Source organism: Suncus etruscus, chromosome 19 (genome assembly GCF_024139225.1).
Source record: "Suncus etruscus isolate mSunEtr1 chromosome 19, mSunEtr1.pri.cur, whole genome shotgun sequence".
In the NCBI taxonomy this organism is placed as follows: domain Eukaryota; kingdom Metazoa; phylum Chordata; class Mammalia; order Eulipotyphla; family Soricidae; genus Suncus; species Suncus etruscus.
Genome location: NC_064866.1, coordinates 366,945 through 393,928, shown reverse-complemented (window position 1 = coordinate 393,928; position 26,984 = coordinate 366,945). Strand labels below are relative to the sequence as shown.

Genomic DNA, 26,984 nt, shown 5'->3' with positions numbered 1-26,984 from the left:
AAACTTCAACATTACTGTAATGTCTAGGCCCTATAATGACCTTATAATCAAGTAAGCGCATAAACAAATATTCTCTGGCATTGCAGAAGGTGGTAGTGCAGTGGCTGCAAGTGCATGCTCCAGAGTCAGCACAGCTCAGAGCAGATTCCAGCTCCACCACTCGCAGGCCTAACAAAATCCTCTACTTCAGTGCCTCTCTTTTTCTCACCTGTACAAGGAAATCAACAGAGGCAGAGCAATAGCACAGCAGTAAGGTGCTTGCCTTATTAGTGGTTTACCCAGCTTGGGTTCCTGGCATCCCAGATGGTCTGCCAAGCTTGCCTAGAGTGATTCCTGAGCACAGAGCCAGGAGCAACCAGAACACTGCTGGGTGTGGCCTACAATACCACCACCACCACCACCAAAAATAATAAAGGAAATTAATGGAGCTGCAGAAATAGTACAGAAGGCAGGGCACTTGCCTAGCAATGGTTAATCTAGGTTTGATCCCTAGCACCATATCTGCCATACGTAAACCCTGAGCACAGAGCCCAGAGTAAGCCCTGAGTATGAAGCCAGGTATGGTCCCAAGCAAACAGAATTTCTCATCTAAGGGGCTGGAAAGATAGCACAGGATGTAAGGACTTGGCTTTCATGCAGCGGAACCCGATTCAATTCCCTGCACCACCCACAGTCCCCGCACTGCTAGGCATCATTCCAGAGCAGAGGCAGGAAGAGACCCACAGCAAAGCTGGCTGTGACACTGTAACACACACACACCCATCCCCAAAGTAAATAAAAAAGCATCTCATGGCCTATTCCATGAGCCATAACCACAAATCATCAATGTCAAATGGGACTGGGAGCATAGAGGGGTGGGTCCCTAACCCAGAGACCATCTCTTAAATCTTAAAGGGCAAAATAGGAAATTGACAATTACATGGTCCCTTGAGCCTTGTGGGCCACAGTCCTGTCCTGGAGGCCCCCAGCACACTCGAGTCTTTTGGGTACCCCCGAAAACCCTGACCTAAGCTCACCTGACTGGCTGGATACCCCATAATCTCCTGGCCTCAGTTTGTCAAGTGGTCAAGTACCCCTATATCTGACCTCAGCTTATCTGAGTGTCCTGGATACCCCTACATCTCTGGCCTCTTCTTGCCCAAGTGGTCCAGGCACACCAACATCCCCTGGCCTCAGCTCACCCAAGAGGACCAGGTACCCGCCATGTTCCCCAGTCTCAGCACACCTGAGTCCCCCCTAACCTCACCAAACCAGAGCATGCTAGTGTGGCCCTGGTACTACTGCTCCCTCACCAGCACTGAGCCCCTACCCAATTGGCTAACTACTGGGCACCACTTGGAAACATTCTAATCCCCCCAAGAGCTGTTTCCAAATTCTGTGCAACCAACTAAACAGATCTTTTCCATCAGTCCATGCCTCTCTTGTAGAGTAAAATAACAAACTGTAATGAGAAGATTTGCTTGGAACATAAGGGAAGGGGGTGGGCCACAGATATAGTATATAGGCAAGGTGCCTATATATGCCCCATATGGTGCCCCAAGCCCTGCCAGGAGTGATCCCTAAGTCCAAAGCTAGGAGGAATCCCTGAGCACCTCTAGGGGTAGTCCCAAAACCTAAAAACAAATGAAAAAACTCAGGGGATAGAACAAAGGTCTTGCCATGAAGCTGACAGGGATCAGTGAAAGGTGGGATGGCGGGACTCAAGACTTCTAGCCCTGTACCTTAAACTTCGTACGGATGATAGCTGAAGAGAAACCCGATTCTCCTCTCCAACATCCACCTTCAAGCTCACTCACAAGTCGTACCAACTTTCCCAACAGACAGGCACAGAGCACACCGTGAAGGCAACGCTTTTCCATGACACTGCTACAGGGGAAGTAGAAGGGTGTAGAGCCCAGTGAGCTAATTAACATAGCTGGTTTCCCAGGAGAAGGTCCCCAATCCAAATAGGACAGATGGGGGCAGCCGACGAAAGGAAGCCCCCTGTTAGATTCAGGCCTTCTAGGTCTCCCTCACCTACACCAGAGGCAAACAGGTCAAGTTGGTGGTTGTGCTTGTAGAAGCAGCAGAGTAAGTTCCCAGGCCCTTACAGGAGGCAGAATAAGGCAGGGCTCAGCTGCCAGACACACAAGGCACTGAGCACAGGCGCCATCCCCCAAGTGCACTAAGGAAAAGCCAGGATATCAGAATCGCTGGGATACTGTCCTAAAGAGTCCCAGGGAGCAACGAGGTTTCAGACTAGGAAAGGGCACACTGGATACAGACAGCACAGGGGCAAGACCAGGCCATGGGACACTGGAGGTGGGCAAATGGCGAAGGACAGGGCTTAGGAAGAAAAACACTGTAACAGGCAGGGCAGGGCAGGACAGGACGACTATCATACACAAATAAAGAGGAATGGCTTGGACCTTGGGGAGGGGGCTGAACCCATCTATTTGACTAGTACAATAAACTCTAACTTGGGCCCGGAGAGATAGCACAATGGCGTTTGCCTTGCAAGCAGCCGATTCAGAACCAAAGGTGGTTGGTTCCAATCCCGGTGTCCCATATGGTCCCCCGTGCCTGCCAGGACCTATTTCTGAGCAGACAGCCAGGAGTAACCCCTGAGCACCGCCGGGTGTGGCCCAAAAACCAAAAAAAACCCTCTAACTTAAGCTTCTTTGTTTGTTTGGATTTGGGGGGGCCACACCCAGTGATGCTCAGGGTTTACTCTTAGCTATGTGCTCAGAAATCGCTCCTGGCTTGGGGGACTATATGGGACGTGGGGAGGGGGGATTGAACCACAGTCCATCCTAGGTTAGCATGTGCAAGGCAAACGCCCTACCACTTGTGCCACCTCTTGGGCTGTTTGATTTTTTTGTTGTTTTTGTTTTGGAGTCACACCCAGCAGTCCTCAGGGGTTATATTCCTGGCTCTGCGCTCAGAAGTAGCTCCTGGCAGGCTTGAGGGACCATATGGAATGTCAGGGATCGAACTGGGGTCCGTCCAGGGTTGGCCACATGCAAGGCAAACCACCCTACCACTGTGCTATGGCTCTGGCCCCAAGCTTCTTAGTTTTATAGAACAGGCAAATCAACTTTCTCATTACCAGTGCAGTCCTATCAGCTCTTGAAAGCACCTGCTAGCTAAAGGTAAGAAACTGACCCAATGTGCCTGCCTGCAAGTAGAACTTTCAGCTCTGTGCATTTGAGTTTTGCCATTTGGGGGGGGGGCACCCCTGGTGATGCTCAGGGGTTACTCCGAGCTATGTGCTCAGAAATCGCTCCTTACTTGGGGGACCATATGAGATGCCGGGAGATTGAACCGAGGTCCATCCTAGGTTAGCACATGCAAGGCAGATGCCCTACCGCTTGCACCACTGCTCTGACCCCTCTGCCTGATTTTCAATATACTGGACTTTGTCCATGCTTGTCTACAACACTGATATCAGAGTAAGAGACTTTAATTTTTTTTGGTGGTGGTAGTGTTGCTGTTTTATTTGTTTTGGGGGCATGCTCAGTGATGCTCAGGGCTAACTTCTGGCTCTGTGCTCAAACTACTTCTGGTGTAGCTGGGGGACCAAACGGGGTGTCAGGAACAAACATATGTTGGTCACATACAAGGCAAGTACCCTATCCACTGTACTACTGCTTCAACCACAAAACTGTAAATGCAAAGGTTTTTTTTAATGTAAAGGTTTTTATGCTAAATATTTTCTATGTCAGGATCATACTTAAAGAACATATACATTACTAGGGCCTAAGAAATAGTAGAGCAGGTAGGTGCTTGCCTTACATGCCATTCACCCTCGTTGAATTCCCAGCATGCATTTGGTCCCAGAGCATGACCAGGGGCCTGAGCGTAGAGCCAAGAGTAAGCTCTGAACAGTCTGCCCACCAAAATAAAGCCAACCACAAACTACCTGAAGTCTAGACAACAGAGGCCAATAAAGCAGCTGCCTACCACGTGGGTCCTAGGTTCAATTCTGGGCACTGCCTGACTCCCCCAAAAAAGAAGACCATAATCTTATGAGATAACTATTATCTCTACTTATAAGTCAGTAATGGAGGATCACTGGACAGAAAAGATGGGTTGGAGTACATGCTTTGTTATGTAGGAGCCCTGAATTTGGTCCCAATAATTCCCCCGAGCATTGCAATAGGAGTCTCCACACACCACTAAAGTGTGACCCCAAATAAAACATTAACTGTGCTCATAATTTAAGTACATTGCATAGTATGACCAAGACATTACATGATGAACTTACGATCTGATCACTGGTTTCAACCCAAAGTCTATTTTTCCTATTTTTTTTTTCGCGTTGATTCCCATTTGACATGTAAAATGAGATGAAGAGCCACAGAGGTAAAATAGGGGTTTAAGGAGCTTGCTTGCTTCCCTGGCATGCAGTTGAAGCTGGTTCCATCCCTGGCATTGCATATTGTTCCAAGTCCCGCTAGAGTAAGCCTTAAGCACCCCCAGATGTGGTTCAAATCACAACCCAAAAGAAAAAACTGCTAAAGAAAAAGAAAGTATATAAACAATAATGCGCAACAAACTCATCTGAAAGCCCTTTCTTGAACTCACTGACAATCGTGCGTCATTTCTTTCACTCCTAATGGATGGTTCCTTCTGACAGACTACATTCAAATTCTTTTTTTTTTTTTTTTTTTTTTTTTTTTTTTGTGTGGTTTTTGGGTCACACCCGGCTGTGCTCAAGGGTTTTTCCTGGCTCTGTGCTCAGAAACTGCTCCTGGCAGGCACGGGGGACCATATGGGACGCCAGGATTCGAACCGATGACCTTCTGCATGAAAGGTAAACACCTTACCTCCATGCCATCTCTCTGGCCCCTACATTCAAATTCTTGATTATTTCACAAACCATGTTGGCAAATTTCCTGATCATTTAGTGCACACTGTTCCATTTGCCTCGGTTCCAGCAGCAAAAAGACAGGTCCTATGTCAACAAGCACAAGGTAAACCAGGTGCTGCTGGAGGAATAGTCCAGCAGGAAGGGCACTTGCCTCACAGGAGATCAATCTGGGTTTGCAAGACCCACCAAGAGTGATTACTAAATGCAAAGTCAGGAGGGAGGAGAGAGGAATCCTGCTCAGACTACAGTGCACCTGCAAGAAATCTACCTGCCTACTAAAAATTAGTTCCTTTAGGGGCCGGAGGGATAGTACAGCAGGTAGGTCGTTTGCCTTGCACATAGCTGATCTAGGTTCAATCCTCAGCATCCTATACATATGCCTGCCAGGAGTGATTTCTGAGCAGAGCCATGAGTAACCCCTCATCATGGCCGGTGTAGCCCCAAAACAAAACAAAACAAAAATTAGCTCCTTTAATACCTCACAATACCTCACATTTCTGAGGTCCCTGATACCAATAACGTAAGTTATCTCAGGACCAGAAAAGCAGTGTAACAGGGGCAAAAGGATTTCTCAGAAAGCTGGTTGACTAGTTCAATCCTTGACAACAAAGATGACCGTCCCAGCACAGCCAAGAATGATTCCCTGAGGGCAGGAGAGATAGCACAGTGAAGGTAAGGTGTTTGCCTTGCATGAAGCCAATCTGGGATTCCCGGCATCCCATATGGTCCCGGAGTCTGCCAGGAGGATAAAAAAAAAAAAAAGGAAAAAGTGATCCCTGAGCATGGAGTAAGCTGTGAGGAGTAGCCGCAGAATACTGCCAGGTGTGACCCTTTAAACCTCCCACCAATCCAGAAAGTAAAATGTATCTAGCGTGTTCCACTATAGAATCACCCATATCCCGACATAGGCATGTCTCCTTCCTTTCTCAACACAGGATTTCCTTATTTCTCTCCTCTCACTTCTTTCCCATTTCCTAAGTAAAACTCCCTGACTTCTCACCAAAATGAAAATCTCTCTGGAAGGGCTAATACCAGTAACTCACACAGAGAGCTCTACCTATTATTTACTAAATAATGAATGCAAGGAGAAAAAGACAAAAATTGCACTAGGAAAAGATGCTGAGAGTGGAAATGTCAGGCATCTACTCCACATATTTGTCTAAAGTCCATTCAGAAACCAAACCAAGCTATCCCTGACTAAGGCTAGAGATGTGACTCAGCTACAGAACAAGGCCTCACATACATGAGCCCCTGAACTCTACAAACAACCCGTAGCCATGTTAGAAGAATTAAGTTCCGGGCACGGAGAGATAGCACAGCGGCGTCTGCCTTGCAAGCAGCCGATCCAGGACCAAAGGTGGTTGGTTCGAATCCTGGTGTCCCATAGGGTCCCCCGTGCCAGCCAGGAGCTATTTCTGAGCAGACAGCCAGGAGTAACCCCTGAGCACCGTCGGGTGTGGCCCAAAAACCAAAAAAAAAAAAAAAAGAAGAAGAAGAAGAAGAATTAAGTTCCTTTCTACTGGGGGGGGGGGGGGGGAAGGACCCACAGCTTTCTTTAAGTCTTAAGTATGAAACTCTAGGGCAGGGGTCTCAAACTCAATTTACCTGGGGGCCGCAGGAGGCAGTCGGGGTGATCCTTGAATGCAAAGTCAGTAGTAAGCCTTGAACATTGGGGGGGGTGACCCAAACAACTAAAACAAAACAAAACAGATTCCTCTAGGGCAGGGCCACAAAATGTTGTAAGGAGGGCCATTTGCGGGCCGTTTGAGACCCCTGCTCTAGGGGTTGGCACTTCAAATAAAATCCTTTCCAAGAGTCATAATTTTGGGGCCAGGCGATGACACTAGAGGTAAGGTGCCTGCCTTGCCTGCGCTAGTCTTGGACGGACCGTGGTTCGACACCCCCCACCCCCGGCGTCCCATATGGTCCCCCAAGCCAGGAGCAACTTCTGAGCACATAGCCAGGAGTAACCCCCTGAGCATTACCGGGTGTGGCCCCCCCCCAAAAAATGTCATAATTTTTAACTCATCAAACAGGAGTAAGGCACACAGTTCATGCACAATATTGATAATAGAGTAAGGAAAAATTCTCTCAAGTTTATCTTACTATTACTGTCAACTAGTCAATAAGACATTTAATTTTCATTTGTAATCCCATAGGCAGGAATGGAAATCACCTTATTCTTGCAAATGATGTAACCATAAACACCCAAAGGCAGAAATTAACCATAAAACTTAGTTTTAAGACTGGAAGAAAAACACATTTACGGAGAACATGTTTGCAGATCACATGCGTACCGCTTACAACCACTGGTATTTCCAGTAGACTAAAGAAAACTCTGAGAGGCTGGAGAGATTAGGGCACCTGCCTTACTTGGCTGACGTGGGTTTGATCCCGAGCATCCCCTGGGGGCCCCCTAAACCACCAGGAGTGATCCCTGAGTGCAGAGCCAGAAATAAGCACTGAGCACGCACAGCTAGGTGTGGGCCCCAAAACCGAAACAAAAAATAAGAATAATTCGGGGTCTGGAGCAATAGTACAGCAGGTACTTGCCTTACTCAGCCAACCCAGGTTCAATCCACAGCACCCCCATAATATTCAATGAACCCACCGGGCGTAAGCCAGACTGTCAGGTATGCCCCTTCAAAAACACAAAAATTAAAATCTGGGTTCTGAGACAGCTCTGTAAGTTGACCATACATATGCTTTACATGCAGGAGGCCAGGGTTCAATTTCCAACACGCATGGTATCCCAAGCACTACCAAGCAATAAACCCCGAGCAGCCCATGAACACAGAGCACCAGGTGTGGCTCCCCCAAAATTCAAAAATATATGTAAACTGGAAAACAATCTCCTACCAATTCAACTGTGACTATTGTCGAGTCACATTCTCAACCTCTGTCAACTGAAGGTATCTATGGACCATTTCTGAGCCTCAGATTCTCCATCCATGATGATGGCACGGGACAGGTACTGGCTGACACTTGACAGAAGTTTTGATGGAGATTGTCATAGAGCTTGACAACGTGACCTCTTAGCAAGAAAAGAAGTTATCTGAGCTGCAAAACAGAGGTAGCCCTGTCTTGGCTCTCCAATCTTTTCAGGGTAATTCAAAGCATCGCATCAAAGAATCCATACACAAGGGTCTGGGGGTTAGTTATCCTGGAGTCTACCATCCTGCATTTCCCACTTGCATTCTCAGAGGTAATCACGGTGCAAACACCTAGAAAGAGAACAGCAGAGGCGGAGCAAGAGATAACTGGCCTCACCGATGACTGACTGAGCCTCAGACTAACAAACCAGAAAAAGCCCTCAGGCTCCAAGGACTTCTCTACGGAACACGTGCAAATCGTCCCAAGGGAGAGAATCTAGGGTGCAGAGTAAATCCCCATCGACAGTCCTCAAAAGGAAAAAAAAATGACAACGAGGTAAATAAAGCCTCTGTGCAAAAACCCTATGTCTGGGTTTCCAGATTTGAACCGCCTGGAGAAGCCAACGCGATTCTTCGCAAGGGCAAGGCACGGAAGGGAAGGGGGGGAAGATCTGAAACATGTATCTTTCCCTAGTGCTGGGGATGCTGGTGTCCATCCAGGAGGACATGGGCTCGGGGTCCGCAGCCGCGGTGACGGGCGGGTCGGGCCGGCTTTCTCGGGGTGTGCGTGAGTGCGTGCGTGCGGGTCAGGGCCTGCCTGGCCAGAACCGGCGGGAAAGGGAGGCCCGTGGCATGCGGACCTGCAGCCGTTGCGGGCCTGGGAAAGCCTGGGGGGAAGGAAGAGGGAAAGGAAGAGAGGAAGGGGAAAGGGAGGGAGGGAAGGGAGGGAAGGAGGGGGAAGAAAAGAAGGAAGAAAGGAAGGGAGGAAAAGGATAGGAAAGGAAGGAAGGAGGTTGATGGGGAGGAAAGGAAAAGGAAGGAAAGAAGGGGAAGGTGGAAGGAGAGGGAAGGAAGGAGGGAAGGAGAAGGCAGGCGGGGACGGGAGGGAGGGAGGGAGGGAGGGAGGGGACGGGAGGGAGGGAGGGAGGGGACGGGAGGGAGGGAGGGAGGGAGGGAGGGGAGAGGGGAGGCCGGGCAGCCCGCGTCGCGTCGCGTCGCGTCGCGTCGCCGCGCCTCGCTCGCCTGGCCCGGCCCGGCCCGGCCTCCCGTCCCTCCGTCCCTCCCGGCCAAGGTGACCCCGGGCGCGGAGCCCACGACCCCGCGAGCGCGGCGACTCACAGCGGCGCAGCCACTTCATCCAGTGGCCCACGATGGTGCCGTGGTGGCGCTTGTTCTCGATGCACCAGGACGACAGCCCCTGGATGGACTCCATGGTGTTGGTCACGGCCTGCAGCCGCCGGTCGAGCGACGCCTCCAGCGCGCCCGCCGACGACGACGCCCCCGAGGCCGAGGCCGAGGACGACGCGGCCCGGCTCCCGCCGCCGCCGCCGCCCGCCGCCATCTTCTCCGCTCGCCGCGCACGCCGCCGCCGCCACGCCGCGGGGCTGCGCGTCCGGCGGCGGCGGGCAGGCCGGCGGGAGGAGGCGCGGCGCCGTGGACGCGGACGCGGACGCGGACGGCGGGGGCTGCGCCCGGCGCGCGCCTCAGGGGCGCGTCCCTCCGAGGCCCTCGGGCGCGGGGCCGTCCGTGCGTGGCCGCCGGAAGCGGGCTGCCTCCGCCGCGGCCCCTCGCCGCCTCCCGCAGGGCCGGAGAGACCAGCCCGAGGCGACCCGGGCCGGCGCGATTGGCTTTTTTTTTTTTTTTTTTTTTTTTTGCAACGCCACTAGCGGCCTGAGGGGCCACCGGACGGGACGCGCATGCGCGCCGCCGCTCGGCCCCGCCCCCTCGCTTCGCTTCCGGTCGCGGCCAGCCAATCAGGACCCGGAGAGCGACTCGCGCCTCCTTCCCCCCCACACACACAAGCCCGAAGAGCTCGCGCTCGCGCACGCTCACGCATGCGCGGCGCCGCTAGGCCCCGCCCTCTGACTTCGTTTCCGGTCTCGGCGAGCCAATCAGAAGCCGCAGAGGCACTCGCGCCTCCACACCCCCCAAGAAGCCTAAGGGACAAGACTAACCGAGCTCGCGCACGCTTACGCGCATGCGCGGCGCCGCCTTTTTTTATTTTTTCCTCCCCTCCTTCCCGGCCGCAAAGAGCTAATCAGAAGCCAGAGAGCGGCGCGCGCCCGGAAGTCCCGCCCCCTCCAAGGGGGCGGTGACTCGGCACCGCGCAGGCGCAGACGCAGGTGGCGCGGGCCCGCAGAGGACGTCGTTGAGGGAGCTCCGCCCTCGCGCCGCGTTCTAAGCGTCCTTTTAATCTTTTGGGTGTTTTGGGGAATGTCTGTATCGCAGCGTCGTGTCTGGAAGCCACCGCCTCGCAGCCGGTTGGTGGCTTTTCTAGTCAGCAGGACCGACGCAGGCCCCTCCCGCCTCAGGATGCTGAGTGGCTGGCGGCCATCTTGGCGCGCGCGTCTCTGGCGTGTGCCCAAGCGCCGGCCGAGAGCGGCTTCAACGCGCAGACTCCGCGTTTCTCGCCGGAGCTTCTTTCAGCCACCGGCTGACCCAGGGAAGCGAAGGCGAAGGAAAGGAAGCAAAGAAGCGGGTCGTGGGTGTCCCCAGAAAGCCGACTGCGTGCTACTTTGTGGTGCACAAGAGCCATGCCATCGCGGCACATCTCGTTTCCCCATCACACGTTCATTCTCTAGACTGAGTTCCAGAGGCGTCGTGTTCCTCAGGACACGCGCACTCGTGGCCGTTCAAAGTCCTTCGGCCTCAGGGGCACTGGAGGTTTTTTTTTTTTTTGAAACATGGAGGCTGTCTCGTCACGTTCATTGAACTCGAGTCGACAGAAAGCCCTTGCAGGGCTCTGGACTCAAGGACCACTCTTGGCAGTCAGGGCTCAGGGGAAACCCGTTGAGATCCCCGCAAGCGAACCCAGACAGGCAGGTCAAGGTCCAGCGCCTCACCCAGCTGGGCTGTTTGGGAAAGTCAAAAGGATGGAGCCGGCGCCGAAATCGGGGGTGGGGGCAGTTTCTCCAAGTAGCCCCGGAAACTCAGTCCTGCACAGAGTGCCCCTCTCTCTGTATCTTCAAAGTGGAAGCCTGCGAGTGAGCGGGTTGCAAATTCCAAGACAAACAGGTTTGCAAAACAGCCAAATGCCACTTAACGGAGGAGGTGGCTTTGAAGAGCAAATGGATTGGAGCCAACCTACCTTATCTTTCGCCTCAGTTTCTAAGCGCTAATGCAGGGGTCTCAAACTCAGTATGCCTGGGGGCCGCAGGAGGCAAAGTCGGGGTGAGGCAGGGCCGCTTAAGGGATTTCGCTTACCGAATATTCGCAATAAAAAATCGCAAAAAATCGCATTCAACATTTGCATACCCCGAACGGAACTGCTCGGGGTATGCGAATGTTTCATGCAATTTTTTCTTACTAATGTGATTTTTATTGCGATTATTCATTAAGCGACTAATCGCAAATACTGTGATATTTGAAGGCTGGCCGCAGGCCACAACATGTACGGAGGGCCACAAATGGGCCGCGAGTTTGAGACCCCTGCTCTAATGGTTTGAGTGCCAACACACCCGTAAATCTTCACTACCCTGTTTTCAGAAACTCTTCTTTATCACCTTGTTTTTCTCTCAACTATAGAAGGCTTGCAAGCCTTGTCAGCTATTTTTCACTCCCCACTTTACCTCAGTTTTCCTTGCAGTACTATCAGACCCACACCGGCTATTTTCAGGTCCTTTCCTCTAAAGATGAAGTGACTGTAGACATTGGGTGATTTGGTGGGTCATCAATGTTGGCATGTTTCACATAGACCTTCTGGCTTCCGAAGTTTTTCACTTTTTTTGCTCTGTTTTGTTTTGTTTTGGGGCTACACTCAGAGGCACTTAGGGGTTGCTCCTGGCAGACTCAGGGATGGGATGCTGCAGATCAAGTCGGTAGACAAACGGCCTACCCGCTGTGCTATTGCCCTGGCCACTTCAAAAATTTTAATTTTAATATTTGTATTTTCAGGAACAGAAAGTCCCATGGTTCTAAAAATGTTGTTGAGGGCCTGGAGTGATGGTATAGAGAGAGGAAGAGATCTTTTGCTTTCCATGGGGCTGACCCATACCCGTTTGATTCCCCCAGCCAGCCAGAAGTGATTCCTGAGCTCAGAGAACCAGAAGTAACATCTGAAGGCCACTGGGTTTGGCCAAAAAAAAGTTACTGGAAATCTTTTTAGTTTTTGGGTCACACCCGGCAGCGCTCAGGGGTTCCTCCTGGCTCTACACTCAGAAATCATTCCTGCCATGCTCAGGGGACCATATGGGATGCCAGGATTCGAACCACTGTCCTGCATGCAAGGCAAATGCCCTACCTCTATGCTATCTCTCCGGCCCTATTGGAAATATTGTACCAAGTTCTATACCGTGTTAACAGTAAATAAGGGACAAGTGGATAAAAAAAAAAAAAAAAAAAAAAACCTTAAGAGGTTGGGTCGGGAGCCATAGTACAGCGGTAGGGCTTTTGCCTTGCACGTGGTTGACCCAGGACTGACCTAGAACCGATTCCCAGCATCCTGTATAGTCAGTTCCTCGAGCCAGGAGCAATTTCTGAGCGCATAGCCAGGAGTAACCACTGAACATCACCAGGTTTGCCCCCCCAACCCCCAAAATAATCACCTTCCAGGGTATAGTGGCAGGAAACAAAATGCCAAGTGCCAAGCAGTGATGAGTTAGTTCCATGAAGAGACAGGAAGTAGAGGAAGGGAGAGAAAGGGTTTGGAGGGCTAGAAAGACTTTCTGGTTTTGTTTTGTTCTTTTGGGGCCACAACCTGCGAAGCTCAAGGAATTGCTCTGCACTCAAATATCACTCCTAGTAGTGCTGGAGTGACCATATGGTAGGCCAGAAATCAAACCTGGGTCACTGGGGCCGGATCCGAGAGCACAGCAGTAGGGCATTTACCTTGCACCGGTCGGGGCGATGCAGCACAGACCTGGGTGCTGTGGACGTGTTGCGTCTCAGCAATTCTCGTGGGTCACTACTTTCACAAGAGGAAAACGGGTACACAAGCGGATGAATATGAAATATGAAATAATTGAGACCACACAAAATGCATTGTATGGGGACCCACGTCTATGAGAAGAAAGACAAACTTTACTTTTCAGCTGATGAAATTTTTTTTGTTTTGTTTTTTTGTTGTTGTTTTGTTTTTTGTTTTTTTTTTTTGTTTTGTTTTTGGGCCACACCCAGTGTCGCTCAGGGGTTACTGGCTATGCGCTGAGAAGTCGCTCCTGGCTTGGGGGACCATAAGGGACGCAGGGGGATGGAACCGAGGTCCGTCCTAGGCTAGCTCAGGTAAGGCAGGCACCTTACCTCTAGCGCCACCGCCCGGCCCCTCAGCTGATGACATTTTAAGCACAACTCTGGTATGCAAGGTATTTTCAGGAAAACAAAGGGCAGAGGATCATTAGGAGGGACAACACAATGGTACCAGACCCTAGAATCTACATATCAAATAACTACCCTATATAGGTGAGAAAGAGCCCTGCTAGAGGTAAGGCAAAACTTGAGATGGAAAGTAGAATTCAAGGAAGGCAGAAGCTATCTTATAGCACCATGAAGCTGAGAGCAGGAAAAAGCAAGTTGCTGGGAACTGGTTTGGCTCAACCTTTGAGTTGCAAATATACTAGCCAGTGGGGAATTTAGCATCTTGGTGCTGAAAATTTCTATAAGATTGCAGGATAACTGAAGCCGAATATCTGTAGTTTAGCAAGGGAGGCAAAGCCAAATAAATAAAAGTAAAGAGATATATAATGTCACAGCCATGTCAGAAATAGAGCCAGTAATCCACGCAGGGATTATGATTGACTTCCACTGATGGGCCTTCTGGCTGAATTATTTCTTGGGGAAAATTAGGCACTTCACCAGGAAAGCCAGTAGACCTATCTGGAGTTTGCTATCCCTTTATAATGGAGACATCCATGTTACGTGCAGTGACACCTGGGTTCAATATGGTCCTCCAAGCCTGCCAAAAGTGATTTCTGAGCTCAGAGACAGGAGTAACTCCTATGTGCTGCCTGGTGTGGCCTAAATATAAACAAAAAAATTGAGTCAGAAAACTTTAGGGGGCCGGAGAGATAGCATGGAGGTAAGGCATTTACCTTTCATGCAGAAGGTCATCGGTTCGAATCCCGGCGTCCCATATGGTCCCCCGCGCATGCCAGGAGCAATTTCTGAGCACGGAGCCAGGAAAAACCCCTGAGCATTGCCGGGTGTGACCCAAAAACCACAAAAAAAAAAAAAAAAAAAAAAAAAAAAAGAAAACTTTAAGTATGATGCCTCCAAAAATTAAAGGTAGAGGGGCTAGAGTTATAGTACAGCAGGGAAAGTATTCAGTAACCCCTAAGCATCACCTAGAGTGGCCCAATAACAAAAAATAAAATTAAACATAGGATTTTCCCCCTTTCGTAGGCATCCTACTTAAGGAAACCTTAACCCAGTTTCCCTATTCTTTCTCTTTCCCCCTCCTTTTCTCAAAATTTCTACTGAATTTGGACATCCTGTCTCCAGTTCTTTCTCAGCTTTCAGTATTGACCATCTGAGGACAAGTGCCTGAGCATGATATATGTGTAGGTTCATACATGCAGGATTTAATGCAGGAGCCTCAGGTTTGATCCCAGACACTGTGGGAAAGATTCCTGAGCACATCAACTGACGTAGTTGCCCAAGCCTCACTGGATACAGAAAAAAAAAAAGACAAATTCTGGTTATTTTTGGGGAGGGGGCTACACCCAGCAAGGCTCAGGAGTCACTTGTGACTGCACTCAGGAATTTTTCCTGGCAGTGTTCAGAGAACCATCTGAGATGCTGTACCTAGAACACAGGCCAGCCACCATGCAAAGCAAATGCCTTACTCTGTACTATCACTCCATCTCTGATTATATTTTTTTCTGATTATCTGATTATATTTTAAAGGCACAGGTAAGAGACTTGCTTGTGGATTTAAAGGAAATCATAAAAAAAAAAAAGGTCAAGATATTTTGTGTGGGGCCAGAGAGATAGCATGGAGGTAAGGCGTTTGCCTTTCATGCAGAAGGATGGTGGTTCAAATTCTGACATCCCATATGGTCCCCTGTGCCTGCCAGGGGCGATTTCTGAGCATGGAGCCAGGAGTAACCCCTGAGCGATGCCGGGTGTGACCCAAAAACCAAAAAAAAAAAAAAAAAGGTAATTTGTGTTTCTTAGGACTTTTTTTTTTTCTTTTGGTTTTGGCCACACCCAACAGTGCTCAGGGCTTACTCCTGACTCTGCATTCAGAAATTACTCCTGGCAGGCTCAGGGTACCATATGAAATGCTAGGGATTGAACCCAGGTTGGCCATATACAAGGCAAATGCCCAACCCACTGTGCTATCGCTCCAGCCCTTCTTAGAATTTTTTCATTATGGTGCTGCTAAAGATCCTTTTAGATCTTTTCCTTTCCAATCTCCATGAAGTAGGGAGGGAGGGGCAGGGTTGGACCACAGCCAGTGGTATTTAGAGTTTATTCCTGACTTTGTGCTTCTGGCAGTGTTTCAGGACTAGGAATCAATCCAGTGTCAACTACATACAGTCAATTGCCTTAACCCCTGTACTGTTTTCCTGACCCTCTGAATTTTTGTCTTTGGATCTGGGGGCAATACCACCTATGCTCAGGGATTACTCCAGCTGTGTTGTGTATGTAAACATTTTATGGAATTATTAGGTTACTGACCCTACCCTGATCGGTGATTGTGCCTTACCCTAGGGGCATTCCACCCTCACCCTAGGGTGGTACCTGATTCTGCTTCCACCATTGGGTGGTATCTGATCCCACCATTGGGTGATACCTGATTCTGGGGGATAAAAACAAGGGTCTGTGGAAGGCGAGGGGCTTTTTGGCTGGAACTGATGCTGAGACTTTGGACTTCAGTCTTGTCCACCGAATAAAGTTAATATTTCCACACACAAAAAAATGTAACTCCTGAGCGCTGCCAGGTGTGACCCAAAAACCAATTACCAAAAACCAACAACAACAACAACAACAACAAAGAAAAGGTGCTTCTCGCCTTTCACAGACCCTTGTTTTTATCCCCCAGAATCAGGTGCCACCCAATGGTGGGATCAGATACCACCCAATGGTGGAAGCAGAATCAGGTACCACCCTAGGGTGGGGGCAGAATGCCAGGTCACACCCTAGAGTAGGGCACAATCACCGATCAGGGTAGAGTCAGTAACATAATAATCCCATAAAATGTTTACATACACAACAATTCCCCATTTGTTTTTAGTAAACAAAAATATTGTCTACACTTATTAAAGGAAAAACTAGTCAATAATAAAAGAGTGGCTGTTTGCATAAGCGCATCACAGGAAAATGTAAAGAAAACTAACCTAAACACAGGGTGTCTAAAACTAGAAACATGTATCAAAGAATCAACTACAAGCTCCTGAGAAGATAAATCTAAGACGTACATAGATCCTTCAAAGAGACGCCAGAAAGGTGGTATGGGCCTGGAGAGATAGCACAGCGGTGTTTGCCTTGCAAGCAGCCAATTCAGGACCAAAGATGGTTGGTTCGAATCCCGGTGTCCCATATGGTCCCCCGTGCCTGCCTGGAGCTATTTCTGAGCAGACAGCCAGTAGTAACCCCTGAGCACCGCCGGGTGTGCCCCCCCAAAAAAAAGGTGGTGTAGCAGGCAAGAAGAAGCACCTTTTCTTTATTTTTTGTTGTTGTTGTTGTTGGTTTTTGGGTCACACCTGACAGCGCTCAGGAGTTACTCCTGGCTCCACACTCAGAAATCACTCCTGGCAGCTACCGGGATTCGAACCAATGACTTTCTGCATGAGAGGCAAATGCCTTATCTTCATTCTACCTCTCTGGACCCATTTTCAATCAAGTCCAGGTAGACCAGTGTTGGTGTACCTGAGACCCTGGATTTGAGTGTAGCTACCTAAGACCCACCTATTTCTGGGAGGGGTCTTGGGAACCAGATATTAGGTGTAACGTTACCTGCAACACCCCGCCCATTCCTGGGAGGGGTCTTGGAATAGGTAGATAACCCTGGAGCGAGGGGATTAGGGTCTGCCCTGCTGCACTCGCGGGCTTTAGGTTCTTTGCCTCTTTTGGTCTTTGACCAGGACGGAGGCCAAAGGAAGATGGCTGAATTATAAAATGCAGGGCAGAGCCCTAATCCCCAGGCTCCAGGGTTTATCTACCTATTCCAAGACCCCTCCCAGGAATGGGCGGGGTGTTGCAGGTAAGGTCACACCTAATATTCAGTTCCCAAGACCCCTCCCATTAATGGGCGGGTCTCAGATAGGTACACCAACAGACCAGAAAGCCCATCTTTGAGGGCATTGAATTAGGCCCTTATTTTGGAGGAAGAAGCCTATACCCCCTGCACAGCTGTACACTTGGAAGTGTTCAGGGGCCATTCGTGGTGCTGGAGATCAAGCCTGGGTTGGCCGATGTGACCATAGGCAAAGCAAGTTTCTGACCCGCTGACCTATCGCTCTCTCTCCCCTCCTGAATTTTTTTTTTTTTTTTTGTTTTTGGGCCACACCCGGTGACGCTCAGGGGTTACTCCTGGCTATGCGCTCAGAAGTTGCTCCTGGCTTGGGGGACCATATAGGACACCGGGGGATCGAACCGCGGTCCGTCCAAGGCTAGCGCAGGCAAGGCAGGCACCTTACCTCTTACGCCACTGCCCGGCCCATGAATTATTTTTTAATGTTTTTTTCTGTCCCCCAATTCACAATACAGACCAGGGAAAGGGCCTGGGGTGAGGTGTATATGGGGGCCCGGAGAGATAGCACAGTGGTGTTTACCTTGCAAGCAGCTGATCCAGGAACAGAGGTGTATATGGGGTGCATTTACTGTACCTCCTTTTTCAGTGTAAAGAACACAGACTGTGGTAAGAATTGGGAAGCCTTATTTTCTTTTCTTTTCTTTTTTTTTTTTTTTTTGGTTTTTGGGCCACACCCGGTAACGCTCAGGGGTTACTCCTGGCTATGTGCTCAGAAGTTGCTCCTGGCTTGGGGGACCATATGGGACACCGGGGGATCGAACCGCGGTCCGTCCAAGGCTAGCGCAGGCAAGGCAGGCACCTTACCTGTAGCGCCACCGCCCGGCCCCTCTTTTTTTTTTTTTTTTTTGATGGGAATGTTGCGCTGGTGAAGGATTTTATATATAAAATATAAAAAAATATTTATATTTATATTATATACATTATATTATATATTATATATGTTTATATTATATAAAATATTTTTTATATATAAAATTCTTCACCAGCGCAACATTCCCATGACCAATAACCCCAGTGTCCTTCCTCCCCACCCCACACTGGCCTGTACTCTAGACAGGCTTTCTACTTCCCTCATTCAGTCCCATTTTGTTATGATAGTTCTCAGTGTAATTATTTCTGTGACTGCACTAAACGATCCCCGTGGTGAGCTTCATGTCGGGAGCTGGACCGTCCAGTCCTCCTCTATTTTGTCTCTGAGAATCACTACACAAATGTCTTTCATTTTTCTCAAAACCCATAGATGAGTGAGACCATTCTGTGTTTCTCTCTCTTCTTCAGATTTATTTCACTCAGCATCATAGATTCCATATACATCCATGTATAGGAACATTTCATGACTTCATCTCTTCTGATGGCTGCATAATATTCCATTGTGTATATGTACCATAGTTTCTTTAACCGTTCATCTATTGAGGGGCTGTTTCCAGAGTCTGGCTATTGTAAACAACGCTGCAATAAATATAGGTGTGAGGAAGGGATTTTTGAATTGTATTTTTGTGTTCCTAGGATATATCCCTAGGAGTAATATAGCTGGATTGTATTGGATCGTATGGGAGCTCAACTTCCAGCTTTTGGAGAAATCTCCATACTGCTTTCCACAAAGGTTGGACCAGACAGCATTCCCACCAGCAGTGAATAAGAGTTTCTTTCTCTCCACATCCCACCAGCACTGCTTGTTCTCATTCTTTGTGATTTGCGCCAATCTCTGTGGCGTGAGATGGTACCTCATAGTTGTTTGGATTTGCATCTCCCTGATGATTAGTGATGTGGAGCATCTTTTCATGTGCCTTTTAGTCATTTGTTTTTTTGTTTGTTTGTTAGTTTTTGGGCCACACCCGATTGACGCTCAAGGGTTACTCCTGGCTATGTGCTCAGAAATCGCTCCTGGCTTGGGGGGACCATATGGGAGGCCGGGGGATCGAACCGCGGTCCATCCTACGCTAGTGCTTGCAAGGCAGACACCTTGCCTCTAGCGCCACCTTCTCAGTCCCCCTTTTAGCCATTTGTATTTCGTTTTTGTCAAAACCCCATTTTTTGATGGGGTTAGATGCTTTTTTCTTGTAAAGTTCTGTCAGTGCCTTGTATATTTTGGATAGTAACCCCTTATCTGATGGGTATTGGGTGAATAGTTTCTCCCACTCAGTGGGTGGCTCTTGTATTCTGGGCACTATTTCCTTTGAGGTGCAGAAGCTTCTCAGCTTAATATAGTCCTATCTATTAATTTCTGCTTTCACTTGTTTAGAGAGTACTGTTTCCTCTTTAAAGATACCTTTAGTCTCAATGTTATGGATTATTTGACCAACATGTTGTTCTATATACTTTATAGTTTCAGGTCTAATATCTAGGTCTTTAATACATTTGGATTTTCCTTTGTATATGATATGTATATATTTTGGTTTTTGGGCCACACCCGGCGTTGCTCAGGGGTTACTCCTGGCTGTCTGTTCATAAATAGCTCCTGGCAGGCACGGGGGACCATATGGGACACCAGGATTCGAACCAACCACCTTTGGTGCTGGATCGGCTCCTTGCAAGGCAAACGCCGCTGTGCTATCTCTCTGGGCCCTGTATATGATATTAACTGGAGGTCTAAGTTTGCTTTTTTACAAGTGGCTAGCCAGTTGTGCCAACACCACTTATTGAAGAGCTTTCCCTGTTCCATTTAGAATTTCTTGCACCTTTATCAAAAATTAGGTGACGGTATATATGGGGAACATTGTCTGAGTACTCAAGCCTGTTACACTGATCTGAGGGTCTGTCTTTATTCCAATACTATGCTTTTTATTGATAACTATTGCTTTGTAATACAGTTTAAAGTTGAGCTAAGTAATACCTCCCATATTCTTTTTCCCAAGTATTGCTTTAGCTATTCGTGGGTGTTTATTGTTCCAAATGAATTTTAGAAGTGTTTGATACACTTCTTTGAAAAATGTCATGGGTATCTTTAGAGGGATTGCATTAAATCTGTACAAAGCTTTGGGGAGTTATTGTCATTTTAATGATATTAATCCTGCCAATCCAAGAGCAGTGTATGAATTTCCATTTCCGTGTCTTATAGTTTTATAGTTTTATAGTTTTCTTTGTATAGGTCCTTCACATCTTTAGTCAAGTAGACTCCAAGGTATTTGAGTTTATGTGAGACTAATGTGAATGGAGTTGTTTTCTTAATATCCATCTCTTCTCTATCATTATTGGTGTATAAAAAGGCCATTGATTTCTGTGTGTTAATTTTATAGCCTGCTACGTTGCTATATACATCTATTGTTTCTAAAACTTTTTTTTTTGTTTGTTTGTTTTGGGGTTACACCGGCAGCACTCAGGGATTACTCCTGACTTTATGCTCAGAAATCGCTCCTGGAAGGCATGGGGGACCATATGGGATGCTGGCATTTGAACCACTATCCTTCTGCATGCAAGGCAAATGCACCACCTCCACACTGTCTCTCCAGCCTTTTTTTAATGTTTTTTAAATCATTAATTAAAATTAATTATTAATAAAAATTAATAATTTTTTAAAATGTTTGCTGAACTAAAAGAAATAATGTGCTTTTATTTGGATTATTCACTTTTTTTTTTTTTTTTTTTGGTTTTTGGGTCTCACCCGGCAGTTGCTCAGGAGTTACTCCTGGCTCCATGCTCAGAAGTTGCTCTTAGCAAGCACGGGGGACCATATGGGACGCCGGGATTCAAACCGATGACCTTCTGCATGAGAGGCAAATGCCTTACCTCCATGCTATCTCTCCGGCCCCTGGATTATTCACTTTTAACAACATATATTACATATATGTTAATCATGTACCAAAGAGTTTAATAATATATAAAACATAATAATTTGGGGGAGTTGGAGAGATAGTACAGCATGAAGGGCACTTGCCTTGTACATGGAAGGCCCAGATTTGATCCCCAGAATTATATATGGTCCCCTGAGCCTGCTGGGAAGGATCTCTGAGTACATAATGTCGAGCATAAGCCCTGAACACATCCATGCATAGCCCCAAAATCAATCCATCAATAGGTCAAATTAATTTTTAAACTGGTTTTTGGAGCTAGAGAGAGTACAGAAACTAAGGAATTGGGGCCAGAGCAATAGCACAATGGGTAGGGTGTTTGTCTTGCATATGGCTGATCCGAATTCAATTCCTAGTATCTCATATGGTCCCCTGGGCCTGCCAAGAGCTTTTTTTGTTTGTTTGTTTTTGTTTTTGGGTCACACCCATCGGCGCTCAGAAGTTACTCCTGGCTCTGTGCTTGGAAGTCGCTCCTGGCAGGCTCAGCGGACCATATGGGATGCCGGGATTCAAACTTGGGTTCATCCTGTGTTGGCCGCATGCAAGGCAAACGCCTTACCGCTGTGCTATAGCTCCGGCCCCCGCCAAGAACTATTTCTGAGAGCAGAATCAGGAGCAACCCCTGAGCACCACCAGGTGTGAACCAGGAACCAAAAAATAATAAAGAAGAAACTAAGGAACTAACCTTGCCTCTTGCAATGAACATAGGAATGCAGAAGGATTTTCTGCACGGTGTTTTTGGTTTCTTAGGTAAGTCCCTAGGAATGATACTGTTGGATTATATGGGAGCTCAGTTTATAGTTAATTGAGGAATATCCAAATTGTTTTTCCAAAAAAGGCTGGACCAGTTTTCATTCCCACCAGCAGTGAATGAAAGTCCCTTTCTCCCCACATCCACACCAACACAGGAAGTTCTTGTTCTTTGTGATGTGTTTTTGTGGTGTGAGATGACATCTCATTGTTATGATTTGCATCTCTCAGAGCTTTTTTTGGCACTACACTCATGAATCACTCGATTGTGCTCAGGAGACCATATGGGATGTTGGATTCGAACCTAGACTGGTCATATGCAAGGCAAGGACTCTACCCACTGTACTGTCACTTCAGCCCCAAACACACCTTTCCTGATCTAGTAATGGCACCCATCAGCACCATTAGTGTATGCCATGCTCAGTACCACTTTATAGCAAGTTTGTCTTCTAATGTAAGGAAACTTTTTTTGAAGGGGCCACACCCAGCTGCACTTGGCTTATTTCTGACTGCACTCAGAAATTGCTCCTGGCAGGTTTGGGGGATTATGTGTGATGCTGGATCAAACCCAGGTCCATCCATTTGCGTGCAAGGCAAATACCCTACCACTGCTCCTGGAAACTCTTTTTTGTTTGTTTTTGGGCCACACCTGGTGATACTCAGGTGTTACTCTTGGCTATGCACTCAAAAGCCGCTCCTGGCTTGGGGTATCATATGGGATGCCAGGGGCCAAACCAAGGCCTGTCCTAGGTCAGCTGTGCGCAAGGCAAATGCCCTACTGCTCTGGCCCCATTAGGCATATTTCAACATCAGTCCCACGATGTGTTAATACTTCACACTAGTGCTCCCGTACTCCATGATCCTTTGCCCACCACCTTGACAGGCACACTGCTGAATCTGGTGGTTGTAGCTTAGATCTCATTTTCAGTGCTGAATCTGTGCTTGGATTGATCGCTACACCACTCTCTGACAACAGCAAATAATCCTGGCCCCTGTTCTCTCATCACTTCTTCCTTTCTCAGTCTTTCCCTTTCCTCCTTGATTTATTTTGTCTGGTTTGCTCCTACTCGAGCTCTGAGTTCAAAGATGATCTTGTCATCCCCTCTTTACTACATTTCCTCGTCAAGGTATTCTATATACCATAAAAAAGTGGGAGCATTTGTGCTTGTCTTTCTTCTTCTGTTTTACTCACTCAGCATGGTATATTCCAATTCCAAACAAGTTGCAGCAAATTGCATTTTATTGCTCCTTGCAGCTGCTTAGTAACCTATTGTGTATATGTACTTCATCTTTATAATTCATTCATCTGGGATTGGACATGTAGGTTGATTCGTATCTTATACTATTATACTAAGTGCAGCAATGAATAATGGTGCTTATGTGTCCTTTTGAATGAATGTTTTTAAGTCCTGGGGGTAGATATCCAAAAGTAGAATTGTTGGGTCATATGGCAGTTCAATTCTAAGTTTACTGAGAACTCTGCATACCTTTCTCTATAAGCATTGAACCAGAAGACATTCCCAACCAGCAGTGGATGAGAGTTCGAAGGAACCTGCAAGACTATGTTCTTTTTTTTGGGGGGTGGGGTCACACCCAGCAGCGCTCAGGGGTTATTCTTGGCTCTACGCTCAGAAATCACCCCTGGCAGGCACAGGGGACCATGTGGGATGCCGAGATTTGAACTACCATCCTTCTGCATGAAAGGCAAACGCCTTACCTCCATGTTATCTCTCCGGCCCCACAAGACTATTTTCAAGGCTGTGAATACCTAGGGCCTAAGCTATTGTGCTATGCTCAGGGCTTATTCCTGGCTCTGCATTTAGGGATCATTTCTGGTGAGCTTGGTGGACCATATGGGATGCCAGATATGATAGGCTAATGTCCTACCTATGGGATGCACTAAGCTGATGTCCTACCCTAACTTTCCTTCAACATACCTATCTTTTTTTCTTTTAGGTTTTAGCACTAATGTTCAAGGGTTACTCCTGGCTCTGCACTCAGAAATCACTTCTGGTGGTGCTCAGGAAACCATCTGAGATACCTTGGATTAGATCCAGGTCAGACATCTGCAAAGCAAGTGCTTTACTCACTGTACCATCTTTCTAGCTTCTCAGATGTATTTTTTTTTTTTTTTGGGTCACATCCAGTGGTTCTCAGGGATTATTCCTGCCTCTGCTCTCAGAAATCACTCCTGGCAGGCTCAGGGAACCATATGGGATGCCGGGAATCAAACCCAGGTCTGTCCTGGGTCAGCCACGTGCAAGGCAAACTCCCTACTGCTGTGCTATCTCTTCAGCCCTTCTCAGAAACCCTTCTCAGATGCTTTTCAAGCAAACTTCCCTGGTTATTGCAATTAGATTAGATTTCTTCTGTAGAAACATTTTCTGCTATGGGCCAGAGTAATAGCACAGTGGTAGGGTGTTTGCCTTGCACTCTGTCGAACTGTGACTGACCCACGTTCAATCCTTGACATTCCATCTGGTCCAATGAACCTGCCAGGAATCATTTCTTAGTGCAGAGCCAGGAGTAACCCGAGTGCTGCCGGGTATGTTCCAAAAACAAACAAACAAAACAAAACGAAAAATTTTGGCCACACCCGGTGGCACTCGGGTTACTCCTGGCTCTGCACTCAGAAACCATGACTGGCTCGGGGGACCATATGAGATGCTAGGGATAGAACCCACATCCTTCCTGGATTAGCCACATGCAAGACAAAAATGCCCTACTGCTATGCTACCACTTTGGCCCATAAAAATGCATCGTTTTCTGCTTTCAATGAAATTGTATTTATCTTCTTTCCTTCAGGAATATTGCCTGGAATAAAAAGCATGACCATCTTGAAATTTGTAAATAACAACTTTATTACTGAATTGTCTTGGCCATTGTTTGAGGTATTTCTTTTCTTTTCTTTTTTTTGGTATTTCTGACAATTTATCAAGGTGAGAAAAAAAAAGTGCTCATTTTGGGGTGGGGTGCCACGCTTGGTTTTGTTTTGGGGTTTAATCCTGGCCTGTGCACTCAAAGATCACTTGTTGGTGTGCTTGGGGAACCATATGGAGTGCTGCGGATCAAACCCAGGTGTGTTGCATTTAAGGTAAATGCCCTCTTCTACCATCTATCGGGCCTCCAAAGTTCTTATTTTTTTGGGTGGGTGGGGGCACTCGGCAGTGTTCAGGATTACTCCTGGCTCTGCACTCAGAAATCGCTCCTGGCAGGCACAGGGGACCATATGGGATGCTGAATTGGCCACATGCAAGGCAAATGCCCTACCGCTGTGTCATCGCTCTGGCCCCAAAGTGGTTTTATTTATTTTTTGTTTTGTTTGCTTTGTTTTTTGGGTCACACCCAGTAGCACTCAGGTGTTACTCCTGGCTTCATGCGATGCCGGAATTCGGAACCGATGACCTTTTGCACGCAAGGCAAATGCCCTACCTCCATGCTATTTCTCCGGCCCCATGTAACCAACTTCTAATCTAACAGTTTTATTTTTGGCCACATCCAACAGGATTACTCCTTGTTTGCTCAGGGATCACTCCTAGTGGAGACTGGGGGGCCAAGCTTGAACCTGGGTGGAGCTTGAAGTAACAAGAATAACCCAGGGACTGGAGAGGTGGTGCTAGAGGTAAGGTGTCTGCCTTGCAAGCGCTAGCCAAGGATCGAGGTTTGATCCCCCAGCGTCCCATATGGTCTCCCCAAACCAGGGGCCATTTCTGAGCGCTTAGCCAGGAGTAACCCCTGAGCATCAAACGGGTGTGGCCCGAAAAAACAAAAAAGCAAACAAAAATAACCCAGACCAGCCACATGCAAGGCAAGTACCTTACCCAGTCCTAGTGCTCCAGAACCTCAAACATACTCATAGACCTACCTTGTTGGTTTAAAGCTGTTGATTTTATCCTGTGTTACCCATGGGTGCCAAGCATGATCCCCAAAACTCTGCTGCAGCTAATGGATGGCACAACCATATGCAGGAACCACAACCAAGTGTGTCATCTGGGGCCTTCTAGTACAGGAATAGGGTGCTTGTCTTGCACGAGTTTGATCTCAGAACCCCACATGGTCTCCTGAGCCTTATCAGGAGTGACCCTAAGTGCAGAACCAGGAGTCAGGTAAGTCCTACTCCTAAAACAAAAGTTTATGTCATTCCCTGGTTACTGAACCATGGAAAAATAAATTGTAACTAGTGGTTGGTTTGCCTTGCGTGTGTCCAACCTGTTATTCCTGGCATCCCATATTGTAGAATTCCTGGCATTCCCACTGCCAGGAGGAAGCCCTGATATGGGCCCCAAACCAAAAGGAGGAAGTCATAATTAAGAAAACATTCCCACTTATTAATGCCTCATTGCAACATTCTGCATGTTGCAGAGTATGGGCTGCACCCCCAGAGCTTGGTCCTCCTGTTTCAGACTCTTGGTAGCAGCACACCAATGATGGGTATGTGGCTGGGGGTGGTATGGTGAGTACAGCCACATTCCTGTACTCACCACTCTGGCTGTCTTTAGTTGTGGAACCTTCCCCGGGGTCAAACCTCTTCTTTGGTGGTCAAAAATCATTTGTGGTGTGCCAGGAATGAGAAAGCAGAGCAGTCTCAAACAGCACAAGATGCCTAGGCCATGTCTGATCATGTGGACGGACATCAGGGGCAAGAACATGTGACCAGACGCTTGCAAAGCAGTCATTCCAGCTGTTGCTGGGAACTAAACCTGGGTCAGCGTCAAGTGTGCAAGTGCCTCGTCCGGCATATTATTACTTCAGTCCCCCGAGGGACTGACTGTTCTTGGGTCACATTTGGTGGTGCGTGGGTTTACTCCTGTGCCTGGACTCAGGGATCAATCCTGGTGGGCCCAAGGGACCACCTACAAGGGAGACAACGTGGAACTGTTGTGTGCAGCCCTGCCTGCTCTATCGCCCCAGCTCCCAAAGGATTAATTTCTTAAAACTTCTTAGCTGAGAGGAAATGCAAATCTGCCTTACTCCACTGAAGGTTAAGACAGGACACTCGTGTTCTCTTTTGCTTTTGCACTCAACACCTGTTCCTGCTTCAGGAAAACAGCACTCCTCACTCTTGCTCCACAGTGAGGTCAAACACTGCCCTTACATATCAAAAATATACATTTAGGGTGAGTGCGAAAGACAAACAAATAAACCCACTCATTCAGGGCCGGGCGGTGGCGCTAAAGGTAAGGTGCCTGCCTTGCCTGCGCTAGCCTAGGACGGACCGCGGTTCGATCCCCCGGCGTCCCATATGGTCCCCCAAGCCAGGAGCGACTTCTGAGCGCATAGCCAGGAGTAACCCCTGAGCGTTACCGGGT

General features: G+C 48.0%; 1 protein-coding gene and 1 pseudogene across 2 annotated transcripts in view; both read right to left on the bottom strand.

The window, feature by feature from the left end:
* Nucleotides 1-9,286, bottom strand: part of RPRD2 (regulation of nuclear pre-mRNA domain containing 2) — a 73,179-nt gene extending 63,893 nt beyond the window's left edge. For both annotated transcript variants that reach the window (XM_049765895.1, XM_049765896.1), the window contains exon 1: nucleotides 9,064-9,286. In XM_049765895.1, coding sequence (XP_049621852.1) covers nucleotides 9,064-9,286 — 223 coding nt within the window. The remainder of the gene's footprint in view (nucleotides 1-9,063) is intronic.
* Nucleotides 9,287-17,567: 8,281 nt separating this feature from the next.
* On the bottom strand, nucleotides 17,568-17,760 carry LOC125997822 (uncharacterized; annotated as a pseudogene).
* Between the last annotated feature and the right edge of the window lie 9,224 nt (nucleotides 17,761-26,984).